Source organism: Dysidea avara, chromosome 1, assembly GCF_963678975.1.
Source record: "Dysidea avara chromosome 1, odDysAvar1.4, whole genome shotgun sequence".
Taxonomy (NCBI): Eukaryota; Metazoa; Porifera; class Demospongiae; order Dictyoceratida; family Dysideidae; genus Dysidea; species Dysidea avara.
In genome coordinates, this window is record NC_089272.1 from 52,901,225 (window position 1) to 52,918,596 (window position 17,372).

Consider the following 17,372-nt stretch of genomic DNA (forward strand, 5'->3'; position numbering starts at 1 on the left):
GCTATAGTTGGCAAATACATAATTACAGACCATATCTGCTGTATGCAACTAACGTTGCACCAATATCCAAATTAGGCATTATTCTGATAACCAATTTATGTAGTGGATGATATCAGCTGATACTGATCCAATATACACTAGTAATAATTACACTCATCATTACTATTAAATAATTTGTACTGTATTTGTGATAAACATTGATATGCATCTCATTCTATGCTAAAATTTACAGTTGAATATAATACTACTTACTCGTGTTACCAGTGTTTAAATACATTTTACAACTACTGCTACCCAGTGGGTGACACTACGCAGAACCCTAAAACCTCACTTTTTACTTTGGTGGTCACCTGTAAACCATCAATACTTAACTTCATTGAATTGCCAAAGATCTTGTGTCTAACCTCACCCACATCATTATGCTACATGGCACAGCACTGAAGATTAACATCAGCTTTTAACCGATCAATCAACTAGAGATCAATATCAGCCTGATTCCAAAGATTATTGGTGCATCACTGATTGCAACCTTTCTGTTGTTGTGCACACTATTTTACAGTTCTAATCCTGTTATATAAGTACTTGTTCTGATGATTAAGGTATTGTGTGTATACTACTAAATTGTATGGTTTGTTACAGTTGGGAGAAACTGCAGTCCACTTTGTCTGCAGAACTGGGAGCACTAATTGTGTAGAATGGCTACTGACCCATTCTTCTATACCACCAGATTTTGAAGATGTTGTAAGTCATGTGTTTACTATGTTTGCAATGTAATAGTAATTGTGACGAATGTTTTTGCGGTCCTCCGTAGAGTTTGAAGGTGGGTGTTTGTGTGTGTTTCCACTCGGATGTAAGTCACTTTTCAGAGTGCTATCTAGCTTTACACAGGAGTGCTTTGGTGACGTTGCTTGTTATTCGTTGCTTAGTAATATCGCTCTGCAGCTGGAAGAAACAAGGCCATTAAACTCCAGCTACTTATTGGTTTGTAACATAAAATAACCCAGTCCTCTTTATACCTGCTCTTGAATTGGATATTAATGTAAGTACAGATACTGATATTCTGAACATAAAAGGTTTTAAGCATGGACACTACAATAAATGTTTTTAAAATGTGACAAAAAGCTTAAAAGGTGGTCACTAAAACCTATGTAAAGAAAAAAGAATTGTTAAAAAGGTGGTAATAAAAAGGTTACCTCATTTGCTACCATAGTTGTACCCTTAAAACACCTTATAAAGTAATAGATATAGATAATGCACAGAAAACGTCCTTTTAGTCATTTGCAATCGATCAATTGCGTCATTCAGTACCACTGCTATGCATTTTCCAAATGATTGCAAACTTAGTAAATAGGATTAGAGATTAGAAAAGATAAAACTTAAGAAGGATGTGCATAAATGCAAGAAAACCTGTACCTTGAAAGCTAACATTGAAGCTTCAAATGTTATTAGCAAATGTTTGAAGGTAAATTCAATATTTATCTCAGCCTTAATTATTGTTACAAAATGAAAAATTACGGTTGACATGAGCCTCTTTTAGTAATTACACTTTTAAATGGCCATAGCCACTGAAAATGCTGCAGATCACCTTATGCATGGTTTTTCTCTGTAACAGCCTCCTATATTATAAAGACCAGGCCTCAAGGTTGCCGTTATACACAGATTCCACTGTAACTCACTCAGCAAGTAATTTTTCTCATTCTTTCTTCAATTATAGGAAGTGTTAAAAAGGTTACATTTTCTCGCATGGGAGCTATGTATAGGTTACTGCACAAGTCGAGGTATCTTCTCTATTTTAGAGACCTGGAATGGCACAATAATCACTGAGGGCGAAGCCCGAGGTGATTATGTGCCATTCCGAAGGTCTCTAAAATAGTGAAGATACCGTAGATTGGGTGATAACCAATTTAGACTATGGCTCGTACAGCTCAGGTCACTGCCAATAATGGTGGCTTCCTGATCGAATTAGTGTTAAGGTGACGCTGAACCGATTAAGTCCAGCTGCACAAAACAATTTGTTTCAACCCACGCGCTTAATGAGCTATTTTAGGGTGACCCAAAACTTCGCTAGTGTACAACTTAATCTACCCCATAAAAGCTGTTGTGATAGCCTGTGATGCTTTAGTTTAGCATACAAAGTTTCATGAAATAACACACCTTCATTTTTCGCCTATAAAACTCTGAAGTCTTAACCCGATTTTTAAAATAACTTGGCCAATGAACAACCTAGCGCTAAGCCACTTCGGTTCCAACCATTTCTCACCTTGTTGAACAATTCTAGGCTTTCCTTTTCACTGATAACAACATGGAAAGTAGTGAAAATGCACACCCGTGGGCTACAACATTGGCTAACAACTCCATCAAACCTGAATCGCGAAAATTCGAAGCGTACTATTGTAGAGTATCGCTTACCCAATGCCTGTACCAAATTTTGATGGTCTATGGTACATAATTGTGAAGTTATTTAGTGAGAAAGGAGACAGTGTGGCTAATCAGAGCGCGGTCTGTATAACAGTAATCACACGATGGCAGCTGGTGCCATTTCGCCAGTGAATTAACCAGAGTTGTGACAAGCTAATAGTTTTAAAGCATGAATAACGTTAGTTGTATCAACAAAAGTAGCTGGGTCGTCTGACAGAGCTTGTTCTATTTAGTCAACTGAAAGTAGCCTATGAATTTCCGCGTTTGTTAGCGCATTACCACAAACATTACCACAAACACGCTGTACAATTAACTTTGTGCGGCTGCCCTTAATCGGTCAGCGCCACCTTAAAATAACTCACTGGTAGGCTTCCTAGATGAATACAATCATCTCTATTATCCAGCAATGTTTTCTTCCCACTCTAGTGATGATTTCTGATGGCTGTTGTGACTGGAATCCAGCAAAACACATGTTGCAAGTGACAAATAATTTTGTCACGGGTATCTAACCAGTTTAGATGTCTACCCGCGGGTATCTATTGGATTTTAAATACCTCATTAACAACTAAACTTCAAAGCATACTATGCATACCATAGTCTAATGACTTTTGCCTCAAAAACATGGTGTCTAGTAACTGTTACTGACATAAATGGATACCCTCTATATGGTAGTCTTAGCTTATTATTCCTGATGCTCACATTGAAGGGAATAATGTGGTGCCAGGTACATAAATTGTGCAACCAAATGCACATCTTGCAAATGTCGGCAATTCAATGAAGTTTAAAGCATTTAAAACGAGTTAATGTTGGAAACTAACAGATGTAATACTCACCGTGACGCAGGTAGAAAACACTAGTATCCAATGGCTCACAGAGAAGAGCATCAATAAGAGCATCAGTGCTATAATTAGAATACTAACGCATGCACAGTAACACATGCAACTAATCAAATGAATCGACAATTGCTCTTCCCACCCCCACCCCTCCCAATCATGCTTCAGACACAATGTCCACACTCTGCATCACAGACAAAATACCACTGGATTAAGGCAGACGCTGCTTCAGTATTGAATCATTATTCTCACATGGTAATTTTAAGACAGTTGTTGGTTCATTACTGTCATATGGTAACTTTAAGGTAGATGTTGGTTGAATATTTCATATGGTCACTAAGACAAATATTAGTTCATTATTTTCATGTGTTACGGCCGTGTCTTGTCTAGCTTACGTGACTTCACTTTGACACACTCTCACTTGTATACCAGCTGTTCAACTCATTAACAACATGATTGTTTCTCACGTGACAACACTATTTATAGCACGCACGTGACACTCCCTCTCTACAATGGAGAGTTGTGAAACAAAAACAACTCTCAGCCTAAATGAAGTGTGTACAAAAACAAAATAACTATTTACTGTATGAATCAGTCAGTTATCTTTTCACTAGTAACAGTTAATTGTCTAGTAAACGAGATAGGGCGTCGGCCACAACGTTTTCTTTCCCTTTTACATGCTTGATGATCAGATCATACTCCTGCAACAACAGCCCCCATCTTAACAGTCTTTGATTGTGATTCTTCATTTTGTGTATGAAGGTAAGAGGGTTTTGATCTGTATATACCAGGATTGGATATCAGGTTGCATTCAGGTATACATCAAAGTGCTTTAGACTTAATACTAGGGAAAGGGTCTCTTGTTCAATGGTTGAATAATTCCTTTGATGCGAGCCAAACTTATGTGAAAAATAACAAACAGGATGTTCCACTTCCTGAGAATCATTCTGCATCAAAACTGCTCCATCACCAATGCCACTTGCGTCAATCATAAGAATGAACTGCTTCATAAACTCCGGTGCTAGCAGCACAGGGTTGGACAGCCACACAGACTTCAGAATTGTGAATGCAGCTTGTCAAGTATTACACCAAACATAATCTTGACCCTCCTTCAGCAAGTTAGTTAGTGGTGCTGCTATCACTGAAAAATTACAGCAGAACCAGCGATAATATCCCGCCATGCCAAGAAACCTCATAAGCTCCTTCTTAGCCATTGGTGGTGGGTAGTCAATAACAGCCTGCACTTTGGCATTCAACAGCTTTACCATTCCACTTCCAACTACATGACCTAGGAAGGTGACCTGGGCATGCCCAATCTTACTCTTGGTCAAATTAACAGTAAGATTAGCCTGAGCAAACTTAGTGAGTACTTGCCTTACTCTAGCCAGGTGTTCCTCCCAACCGTGGCTATGAATTACCACATCATCCATGTACACTTCACACCCTTTCACACCTCTTAGTAGCTTGTTGATCATCCTTTGGAAAGTGGCAGGTGCATTCTTCATACCGAAGGGCATCACACAGTACTGATATAGTCCATCTGTGGTGGCAAAAGCAGACAGTCGTTTTGCTCTATTAGTTAGTGGGATCTGCCAATACCCCTTCAAGAGATCAAACTTGGATACATATTGAACACTTCCTATTCTATTGATACAATCTTCTATCCTTGGTAGTGGAAACGAGTCAGTCTTCATCAGCGAATTTAGCTTGCGGAAGTCTGTACAGAAACGAAGTGTACCGTCTGGTTTAGGCACCAATACACTAGGGCTTCCACTCACTACTGCTTGGTTCTATGATGTGGTTTTGCAGCATGTAATCACTTTCCTTTCTCATCTGTTCAAGTTTAATAGAGTTCATCCTATATGGGTGCTGTTTGACAGGAGTCGACTCTCCCACTTCAACATCATGACAGCAACAATTCATACGACTAGGCATGTCACCAAAGACTTTCCTGAAACTGAGAAGTAACTGTTCCATTTCTACTTGTTCCTCGACAGAGAGATGGCCTAATTTAACTTTCAGGTTGTCAAGTAGTGCTGAGTTAGATAACTTTAGCCCATCCTCACCCATACTACTCTCTTCTTCTACAGTGAGCTTCGTTGTTGTAGCACAAGACTTTGGGGTTTCTGTTCTTTTGTGATAAAGCTTCAACATGTTCACATGACACAACCGTTGTTGCTTACGTCGTTGAGGAGTGTTGATAATATAGTCAACATCATTCAATTTCTTCTGCACTACATAGGGACCACTAAATCTTGCTTGCAATGGATCGCCTGGGATTGGAATTAAAGCAAGGACCTCATCTCCTGTCTCAAATGACCTCTCTCTTGCCCTTCTATCATACCAGACCTTCATCTTGTCTTGGGCCTTTTCCAAGTTCTTCCTGGCTATTTCTCTTGCCGCTGTCAATCTGTCGCAGATCAGACACTTGATCTAAAAGATTGTTCGGCTCCTCCTCTGTCAACCATCACTCCTTCGTCAAATGTAATGGGCCACGAACTTCCCTGCCATATCCTAGGGACTCCTGTACCGCCTCTCGGATAGCAAACAATACCATTGGTACCCATTCATCCCATTCTTTCTCTTGCTCAAGACAATACGTACGTAACATGTTTTTGAGAGTTTGATGAAACCTCTCAAGTGCTCCCTGAGATTCTGGGTGATAAGCACCGGATACGTTCGCTTAATACCAAGTTGCTGCATCACTTGTTGGAACACACCAGCCATAAAATTTGACCCTTGGTCAGATTGAACTGTTTTCGGGAGTCCTACCAATATAAAAAACTTGATTAATGGCTTGATTATAGTCTTAGCCTTGATGTTTCTCAATGGTATGGCTTCAGGAAACCTTGTAGACGCACACATAATTGTTAACAAATACTGGTTTCCTGACTTGCTTTTAGGCAAGGGGCCAACACAATCAATTAATACCTGACTAAATGGCTCACCAACAGCAGGGATCGGCTTCAAAGGTGCTACAGGAGTATTCTGGTTTGGCTTCCCAACAAGCTGACATGTATGACAGGACTTACAAAACGACTTGACATCACTCTTCAAACCAGGCCAGAAAAAGTGTTGTAGTATCCTGTGATATGTCTTGTTAATCCCGAGATTACCGGCCAAAAGTGGATCATGTGCCAAGTGGAGGATTTCTCTGTGGTACTCTTTAGGGAGGACTATTTGTTCAACTGCTCTCCAGTCTTCATCAGGTCTAGCATCCAATGGTCGCCATTTTCTCATTAGAATATTATTTCGAGTATAGTAACACAAAGGTGAGGCCTCTGCTCCTTCGGCCACTTCTGTCCACATTCTGGCAAGATTGGGATCCTGCTTTTGAAGACTAACCAGCTTGGTCCCATGGTCTTCTTGTCTTACACTGACACTGATTTAATCAGACAGAGAAGAATCACTACTTTGGTCATTGTACACTGCGGTAATGTCGTTATCATGTGACAAGAATGTATCTGACATAGGGTAAGGGAGATCCTCAACAACTTCACTTATACTGTCCTTTCTGTTACTATCCATCTGTTTATCAGTGTGAAGTGACCCCTCACTTCTTATCGACTCCTTGGTTTCATCTTCTGCCCTTTTCCTAGCCATAGCCCTCGTAACCGCACATGCCGGATAAATCTTATCTTCCCTGTCCACCTCAGACTTGTTGGTGTGTGGGTGACACATGGACTGACAGTAACCTTACCCCCCTGCCAAATCATTTCCGAGTATAAGAGTTACACCAACCACAGGTAGGGATGGTCTGACGTCAACTCTCACCACTCCACTCACAAAATCAGAAAGCAACTTAACCCTGTGAAGGGGCACACTAATCGGGGCCACCTCAACGCCTTGAATCAAAATACTATCTCCTGTAAATGTGTATTTGGAGAACGGCAGTACACCATCTAAAATCAGTGTTTGATTAGCACCAGTGTCCCTCAGAATGGTAACTGGAACTTCCACGTCCGAGTCAGGTAAGCATACATGTCCACTAGAGATAAGTGGGTGGTACTCCGCGGGTATGGACTGGTTACTAGCACCATGAGTAGTGTTCAAATCTGACTGGCAACCTTTACCAGTTTGCACAGTCATTAATGACCCCTTTGGGGTTGAGTCCTGGGGAAGTCTCTTGAGGTACTAGCAGTCTGCCATAACATGTCCCTTCTTGTGGCAGTGGTAACATTTTTGACCGCTAGGAAGGCCTTGAAGACGTGGAGGATGTAGTTGGGTGGGTAGGTTTGTAAGATTACCTCTCCGACCGTGCAATCCTGTTTTTTGGCTACTAGGCTGAAAGGAGTCAGCTCGTTCATCGAGGCGGGAGTAAGCCTTCTTATGTGTCAGTATGTAATCATCAGCTAATGTAGCAGCTTGAATGAGGCTCTCTGCCTTTTTTTCTCATGCAGGTAAGTTTTTACTTCACCCGGCAAACATTTCTTAAATTTCTCAATTAAAAGCAGTTGTCGGAGCTTGTTAAAGTCATTGTCTATCTCCTTAGAAGCACACCATCTATTCAATAGTGTTTCTTTGTCCCTGGCAAATTCCACAAAAGTCTGATCATTCCTCTTGATGGCATTACAAAATCTTTGCCTATATGCCTCGGGGACTAATTAATAGGCTTTCAGTATGGCCGCCTTCACAAGGTTGTACTGTAAGCTCTCTTCGATTGTGAGAGCAGAGTAAACTTCTCTGGCTTTCCCTATCTACAAGAGGAGGGTCCATGACTCCTTAGGCCATTTAGACTACTGGCGACTTTTTCAAAATGTAGCAAGTATTTGTCAACTTCTGACTCACTAAACGTTGGCACAAACTTGATATGTTTACTAACGTCAAACACTGACCCCTCAGACTTGTCCACCGTTATGTGACTTGATGCACTCCTCACCTCCAGTTCCTTTAATCTTATTTGTAACTCTTTCTCTTTAAGTTCAATCTCCTTTAACTTAAGCTGTGCTTCTCTTTCCTTTTCTTTCTCCTGAAATTCGAGCCGTTTCAGTGTAAGCAACTCTTCTCCCGTCATAGCGGAAGGTTCCAATGGTTCACGATCCACATGGATTATCTTCTCCTCTTGTAAATACTGTAACACTAGTTTCTTTAATTGCGATTTCGTCGTTAAGTCACCAGCATTTAACTTATAATGTAGTGCAACCGTTTGTAGGTTTGCTTTAGTAAGACTGTTAAGTTCTGATACAGTCAGCGATGCAACAAATGCTTCCAAATCAAATTGCGACATTTTTCAGACCCACAATAAAGCAGAGAATTTCCTGAACAATCACGGTGTCAATCTGGTCACCTGTAAAAAGACGCGAACCACAACAAAAACTTCAAATCGATTATCTCTGAACCTTTTCTGGTGCCTATTAACACCCGGTACCAAGGAATGAAACGCCTGTGGTTAATTTAGGCTCTATTGGGCCTAATGTTTTCGAGCGATCTTCCGTATTAAAGTTTTTCACTAGAAGTCTCGTCGCTCTGTCTCGGTATTTCTTCTCCCCGGACAAGCCCCCACTTGTTACGGCCGCGTCTTGTCTAGCTTACGTGACTTCAGTTTGACACACTCTCACTTGTAGCCCAGCTATTCAACTCATTAACAACATGATTGTTTCTCACGTGACAACACTATTTATAGCATGCATGTGACACATGCAAACTGTTTGGTATCTTTGTCAATGCTGCTGCCTCTAAGGCAACATTCGTTTTATCCTTATACAGGTATGCACTGTTATTGCGGGGCCAATACTGCTGCCACTAAGGAAAATATTGGTCCATTACTGTTAGATGCACTGTTGGTAACCAAGCTGATACTGCTGCAATAAGGCAAATATTGGTTCATTGTTATTGCATGCACAATCTTAGTTACTGAGCCAATGTTACTGCTACTAAGGCAAAGATTGGCTCATATGTATGCAGATGGTTGCTATTTGTTGGGTTATCCAAGACCCATACCGCTATTGCTAGGGTTAATATAGGTCTGCCCACTTTGGGCATGCCTACTAAGAAGTGCCAATTTAGGACAAAGTCTGCTTAATACCTAAGCAAAAGGCTTTATTTACAAACCAATACATCGCACTTACCAAAGTTCTTCATTCGCTGCATATGCAGCACCTCTATTCCCTGTAGAAGGGAGTGTGATAGTGCAAGGTCTCACTTAGGATGACTGCTTGATAAGCACATTCATAGGATGGCTTCTGCAGCAAGAATTGGATGGTTATTTTGCTGGCCCTGCTCCAACATTCTTGCCTGCCCAAGTATTTGTCACCTAATTCGTAATGTTACTGTTGGCCTTAATCAAAAAGATAAAAAAAATATGTCTTGACCCAAAGCAGTCGAGGCCTTGCACACCTACCAACTCACCACAATCAACTACAGATCGTGGTTGAGCCAGATGATCTCAGGAGACAAAATGAGGCTACGGATTGCGGCAGAGGCTCACAGAATACAATTGTCCCAAGCAAGGTTAGTGACAAGATTAAACTTTGATTATACTGTAGCAGGTGCAATGAAAAACTATGAAACATGAAGGTCTACGATGATATGTGAGTCCCTAATCCATAACATACATTATTATATCTCTATTGGTATGTGAAAAGGCATGTCTGATACACAAGGAATGTCTTTCATCAAACCTAACCATTGTTGAATTATATTTAGCTGAAAGCGTTCATCATATACAGTTATGTTTACAATTAATGTTTTAGTCTGCTTGGAAGGCATTTTTGGCTTGATTATTTACCAGGCTAATGCTACTGTCTACTCATCACGAAGCTGACTGATATTTTGATAGGAAATGTAAACCTTCTTGATCACTGCTATTAATTACTAAAATAGTACTACCGTACAGTACTTAATGATGTAATTTGTATACTTTGTTTGTTCATGTCAGGACAGAGAGACAGCAATCCATGCTGCTGCTAAATTTGGTAATGTTGAATGTATGCTTTGGCTATTGAACAACACATCAATTTCACCAGATCAGACTAATTTGGTATGTGTATTTTGTATTGTGTGTGAACATGTAGTGTGCGTGCGTGTGTGTGTGTATGTATGTGTGTGCTAGTATTCAAAGCATTTCTGGAAAATACATTGCTACCTGTGTTGAGTCTGTAGTAGTATCTTAGACTGGTTTGTCTTATTGAGTCATGGTTTCTTACAGAGTGGTAACAACATTATGCACGTGGCTGTGTACCGGGAGAAAACTGAAGTTATCAAGATCATATTGCGTGATAATTTGATATGTGTAGACACACTAAATAATGTACGTGGATAGAGTTGTTTTGTTTGTACAATACTGCATGTATATATATATATCTAATCAAAAACAGCCAAGCTGTAAAAAAAGGTGCGGCCCCCAAAAAGGCCATGGTGAAAAAAGATGTGAAATCCAAGGTGGCGGCCAAGAAATGGCTGTGATGGTAGGTTAATGGTAAAAATTTTAATAACGACAATTGAGGTGAATTTGATGCCACCTTGGATTTCACATCTTTTTTCACCATGGCCTTTTTGGGGGCCGCACCTTTTTTACAGCTTGGCTGTTTTTGATTAGATATCACTTCTTTTTGTATTTGTATACTGCAAAGCCAACCTATGGCTGGCTTTGGGGCTTTTTTAACCCATGTGTTTTTTTTATTTACCACAGGAAGAAGAAAAGAACTTATAGAAGATTTTTAATACTTCAATTATTTTTGATTTTATTAGTAATTATACAAATTATATACATATATTTATTACATGCCCATTATTCCCCACAGTATATTTTTTAGCAGCTGATATCTCTACTGGGTGACTTAAAATATAGCTGAACTATATACAGGATGGTTTCTTTGTAGCTGAACTCTCTACAAGATAAATTCTTCTAGCTGATTTCTCTACAGGGTGATTTTTTTCTAGCTGAACTCTCTACAGGTAATTTGTTTGCAGCTAAACTTTCTACATCCATGGTGGTTTCTTTGTAGCTGAACTCTCTACATGATGGTTTCTTTGTAGCTGAACTCTCTACAAGGTGACTTCTTCTAGCTGAACTCTCTACAGGGTGATTTGTTTCTAGCTGAACTCTCTACAGGTAATTTGTTTGCAGCTAAACTCTCTACATGGTGCTTTCTTTGTAACTGAACTCTCTACATGACGGTTTCTTTGTAGCTGAACTCTCTACAAGGTGACTTCTTCTAGCTGAACTCTCTACAGGGTGATTTGTTTCTAGCTGAACTCTCTACAGGTGATTTGTTTGCAGCTAAACTCTCTACATGGTGCTTTCTTTGTAGCTGAACTCTCTACATGACGGTTTCTTTGTAGCTGAACTCTCTACAAGGTGACTTCTTCTAGCTGAACTCTCTACAGGTGATTTGTTTGTAGCTGAACTCTCTACAGGTGACCTCTTCTAGCTGATTTCTCTACAGGGTGATTTGTTTCTAGCTGAACTCTCTACAGGTTATTTGTTTGCAGCTAAACTCTCTACATCCATGGTGGTTTCTTTGTGACTGAACTCTCTACATGATGGTTTCTTTGTAGCTGAACTCTCTACAAGGTGACTTCTTCTAGCTGAACTCTCTATAGGGTGATTTCTTTGTAGCTGAACTCTCCACCTGATGGTTTCTTTGTAGCTGAACTCTCTACAAGGTGACCTCTTCTAGCTGATCTCTCTACAGGGTGATTTGTTTCTAGCTCAACTCTCTACAGGTGATTTGTTTGCAGCTAAACTCTCTACATGGTGCTAGCTAAACTCTCAACATGACGGTTTCTTTGTAGCTGAACTCTCTACAAGGTGACTTCTTCTAGCTGAACTCTCTACAGGTGATTTGTTTGTAGCTAAACTCTCTACATGGTGCTTTCTTTGTAGCTGAACTCTCTACATAACGGTTTCTTTGTAGCTGAACTCTCTACAAGGTGACCTCTTCTAGCTGATTTCTCTACAGGGTGATTTGTTTCTAGCTGAACTCTCTACATGACGGTTTCTTTGTAGCTGAACTCTCTACAAGGTGACTTCTTCTAGCTGAACTCTCTACAGGTGATTTGTTTGTAGCTAAACTTTCTACATGGTGCTTTCTTTGTAGCTGAACTCTCTACATAACGGTTTCTTTGTAGCTGAACTCTCTACAAGGTGACCTCTTCTAGCTGTTTTCTCTACAGGGTGATTTGTTTCTAACTGAACGGTCTACAGGTTATTTGTTTACAACTAAACTCTCTACATCCATGGTGGTTTCTTTGTAACTGAACTCTCTACATGATGGTTTCTTTGTAGCTGAACTCTCTACAAGGTGACTTCTTCTAGCTGAACTCTCTACAGGTGATTTGTTTGCTGCTAGACTCTCTACATGGTGCTTTCTTTGTAGCTGAACTCTCTACATGATGGTTTCTATGTAGCTGAACTCTCTACAAGGTGACTTCTTCTAGCTGAACTCTCTACAGGGTGATTTCTTTGTAGCTGCACTCTTTAGGTGGTGATTTCTTTGTAGCTGAACTCTCTCCAAGGTGACCTCTTCTAGCTGATCTCTCTACAGCATGATTTGTTTCTAGCTGAACTCTCGACAGGTGATTTGTGCGCAGCTAAACTCTCTACATGGTGCTTTCTTTGTAGTTGAACTCTCTACATGATGGTTTCTTTGTAACTGAACTCTCTACAAGGTAACTTCTTCTAGCTGATCCCTCTAAAGGGCGATTTGCTTGTTGTTGAATTCTCTACACGGTAATTTATTTGATGCTGAACTGTCTACATGGCAGTTTCTTTGTAGCTGAACTCTCTACAAGGTGACTTTTTCTAGCTGAACTCTATACAGAGTAATTTGTTTGCAGCTGAACTCTCTACATGATGGTTTCTTTGTAGCTGAACTCTCTATAAGGTGACCTCTTCTATAGCTGAACTCTTTACATGGTGTCTAGTTTCTACCTGATCTCTCTACAGGGTGATTTGTTTGCAGCTGAAATCTCTACAGGGTGATTTGCTTGTAGCTGAACTTCTTACATTGTGTCTAGTTTCTAGCTGATCTCCATAGTGTGATTTGTTTGTAGCTGATCTCTCTACAAGTTTATTTGTGTGTAGCTGATCTCTCTGCAGGTTGATTTGTTTGTAACTGATCTCTCTACAGGGCAATTTGTTTGTAGCTAAACTCTCTATAAGGTGATTTGATCTCTCTGCAGGTTGATTTGTTTGTAGCTGAACTCTCTAAAGGGTGATTTGCTTGTAGCTGAACTCCTTACATTGTGTCTAATTCCTAGATGATCTCTCTACAGGGTGATTTGTTTGTAGTTGATCTCTCTGCACATTGATTTGTTTGTAGCTGAACTCTCTACAAGGTGATTTGTTTCTAGCTGATCTCTCTACAAGTTGATTTGTGTGTAGCTGATCTCTCTGCAAGTTGATTTGTTTGTAGTCGATCTCTCTACAGGGTAATTTGTTTGTAGCTGAACTGTCTATAAGGTGATATGTTTGTAGCTGATCTCTCTGCAGGTTGATTTGTTTTAGCTGAACTCTCTACAGGGTGATTTTTTCTAGCTTATCTCTCTACAGGTTGATTTGTGTGTAACTGATCTCTCTACAAGCTGATTTGTTTGTAGCTGATCTCTCTGCAGGTTGATTTGTTTCTAGCTGATCTCTCTACAAGTTAATTTGTTTGTTGCTGATCACTCTAAGATTGATTTGTTTGTAGCTGAACTCTCTGGAAAGTGTTTTGTTTGTAGCTGATCTCTCTACAGGATCATTTGTTTGTAGCTGAACTCTCTGCACAGTAATTTGTGTGTAGCTGAATTCTCTAGAGAGTGATTTAATTGTAGGTGAACTCTCTACAGGGTGCATGACTTGTTTATAGCTGAACTCTCTTTAGTGTGACTTGTAATGCTCTGAATCTCTACAGTGATATAATTGTAGCTTAATTCTCCACAGGGTAACTTGCTTCTTGCTTAACTGTCTATAAGATTAACTGTTTGCAGCTGAAGTCCCTACAGAATAACTTGTAATGTAATAGAATTCTATAATGGAGTAAATAAATTAGCTGAATGCTCTATTAGGGTGACTGTTCTATTAGAGTATCTCGATCTCGCATTTGCTACACGGAGTTGGCTTTCGAATCATAACTCAGTGGTTTGTAATCCAATTCTTCTATACTACTGAAAGGAATTTCTATGAAGATTATTCCAGCTATACACCGATTTTCATCTCATTGCTCTTAGCGGTTTGCCTAGTAGGCGTAAAAACTAATACTTTTTTATTACTAAAAATCGATCGCGTAATTGTGACACAGGTTGGGTTTTGTGTCATATCTTCGTGGTCTTAATCTCGATTCCTTTCAAACTACCAAAAGGCACTCCTACTATGGTTACTCCATCTACATAGCAATTTTCAGCTCATTCCATGAAGCGGTTTACCCTGTAGGCGTGACAACAAATCGATCTTGTTTTACGCGAATAATCGGTCATAACTCCTGAACCATTCATCGGAGTTGCACCAAATTTGATGCTAGGATGCGCCTTTGGACTCCCTTTCTGTGTGCCAAATTTCAAGGCGATCGGAGTACGCGCTTGCGTTTTATAGCAATTTTTGCAAGTGTGCGAAAAGACGAAGAAGAAGAAGAAAAAAAACGAAGAAAAAAAACGAAACTTTGGCCGCTCATATCTCGGAAATGGCTTGAGTGATTTCCTTCAAATTTGGAATGTAGACTCCCCTAGCTGGCGGGCAACTCTGCAGCAAATTTGGTTTCAATCGAATAAGCCATCACCGAGATACAAAAGTGTGAAAATGACGTTTTCTTTCTTCCTGTCAATATACTCACGGTGTGGCGCGCCGGCTTCTTGGGCCGCACGACACACTATCGTGTGTCTTGATATATATGCGTGCACCCAGTGCCTATGCATCTAGCCCATTTTTGTATAAGATTTTGTACTTATTAATGCCATTTTATATATTACACATTTTAAAGACCACATGCTGAGCCAATAAACCTCTCAATAGTTTTTGTTCTTCTATATTGTATGCTATACTACAGGAAGGGCTCACAGTATGGGATATTGCAGTGCAACGTTATCGTGATGATATAGTGGAACTACTTGCTGACAGTGTAAGTTAAGCTTGTCCAAGTAATACAGTCATATGTATAGAAAAGTACTCCTATGACGTACGTGTCTGGCAATGCATAAAAATTACCCAATGGCTAATTTGTATATTTTCATAAATATCCCATATTGCCTCAAATGATGGCCAAGCCTTTTGTTTCCGAGTACTTTCACCCAAACCTAGTGGCCTGGATGAAAGGTTACTTCAGTGAAATAAACATGTGGGCAACTTTTACTCATGCCACTAAACAAGATCAACTGCAGGCTTTTATTCAATACTTGCCACTATTCGAGGTAATGTGATATACCTGTACATACAGTATGTGTTAATTACTTACACACAAATTTTGTAGTCAGGAAGTAGTGATTGTGCTGTGCACATGTTTCTTGTAGCACTGGTTCATGCTCGTCAGAGACTGCTTCCAAAAGGTTTTACTTTCATCATCGAGGGGTCTCACAGTTCCTAGAGGAGAAATTGTTAGATGCACCAACAGCAGCACTTCATGGTGTCTGGCCTTAAATCCCTCTGTTCATGTGTCATGTCATCAAAGAGATCTTACAATCATGTCAAGCAGAAGTAGTTCATTTCTTGTTGCAATATCTGATCCCAGTGTACGACTTGATCTGTTTATGAATAAAAGAGCCATTTTAAATAAAGCTCTGGAATTGACAGTTGGTGACCAAGCCACTGTGGTAGTTGATAATGACACTAATGCCCTTACAATAACTGTCAAGGCTGTGATAAAATACATAGGAGAACTTCCTGGTATGGTAGGTAATTATTTTGGAGTTGAACTGTTGGTAAGTATGACTCCTAACTGTCTTAATTGCTTATGTCAAATACTTTTGAATACTATACACACAAGAGTATATAAATTATTATAGTCATAACACGCTTACAAGGGATATGACAAAAATATGCGCATGAGCGCCGCAGGTAGGAGTGCGTATATTTTTGTCATATCCCGAGTAATCATGTTATAACTGTTATATTCTACGCCCCAGTAGATGAAACGATTGGGGCGTAGAATATAACAGGGCATAGAATACAGCAATTGTCATCAAAGAGATATTGAGTAAGGCATAGTTATAATAGCAAGGCATAGTTATACAACAATTGTTGAGTAGACATCCTTGATGGATCAGACATTTTAGATTCTTTAGCAGTGCCACGCCCATCTACTCGCGATTAGTGAAGGAGACAAGAGTTCATCGAAAATTCTCCTTGCTCAGGTGAATGATTCTAGGTGCTCGTCAGTATTAAAGACTTGAAATCCTTGATGGATCAGATGTTTTAGGCTCTATAGCAGTGCCACACTTATTGATCTACTCATGATTATTGAAGGAGACAGGAGTTAGTGAAGGAGACAAGAGATAGTGAAGGAGACAAAGTTCATCAAAAATTGCTCATGTGGATAAGTGTTGGCTGATTTTAGGTGCTTGTTATTAGAGACTTGTTTACCATTTAGATAAGGATTTTGCGAAATGTGTGAAGTTACACCATATATGGTAAGCATAGCCACAAAGCGTGGTATATCAATTATATATCATGGCGCAGTGCTTTTAATCTCAACCACAAGTGTAGTATATTATATAGTTATACAACGGCCACAAGTGCTCTGCCTGATATAAACGCACGAGCCTGAGGGCCGTCAGGCCCGAAGGCAAGTGCGTTTATACAGGCAGAGCACGAGTGCACGTTGTATAACTGTTATGTACCATTCACCTAATAGGTGGGGAGAGTCTCACAAGACAGCTGTAACACTTATAAAGGCCAGGTTTCTAACATCGATTGTGGGTAACCAAGCCTGACGTTGCGATGACGTTCCCTCTGCAGTACTGCAGCCACCTGAGATATTGAAAGCTAGTACGCTATGGGTTATATCACTAACCTGCATTCGCTGTTCCACTCTCATCATGTAGTGCTCAGCATGCCAGTGTGCCATATAGACTAAGCACCAGACTAATCGCCATAGTGATTCTCTCGAGCAAAAAAAAGCAGCTAAATAGACGGTTTAAGTAAACAAAACCTAACTACTAAACGATACTAGTCTAATTCTTACTATTCACACTGGCTAAACTAGAATC

General features: G+C 39.9%; 1 protein-coding gene across 1 annotated transcript in view; it reads left to right on the top strand.

Moving 5' to 3' along the window:
* The window catches only part of LOC136247457 (ankyrin-3-like), a 32,927-nt gene extending 16,284 nt beyond the window's left edge, over positions 1-16,643 (top strand). Inside the window, exons 3-8 of the mRNA XM_066039175.1 lie at positions 640-741; positions 10,129-10,230; positions 10,399-10,500; positions 15,218-15,289; positions 15,678-16,089; positions 16,630-16,643. Coding sequence (XP_065895247.1) covers positions 640-741; positions 10,129-10,230; positions 10,399-10,500; positions 15,218-15,289; positions 15,678-16,089; positions 16,630-16,643 — 804 coding nt within the window. The remainder of the gene's footprint in view (positions 1-639; positions 742-10,128; positions 10,231-10,398; positions 10,501-15,217; positions 15,290-15,677; positions 16,090-16,629) is intronic.
* The last annotated feature ends 729 nt before the right edge of the window (positions 16,644-17,372 follow it).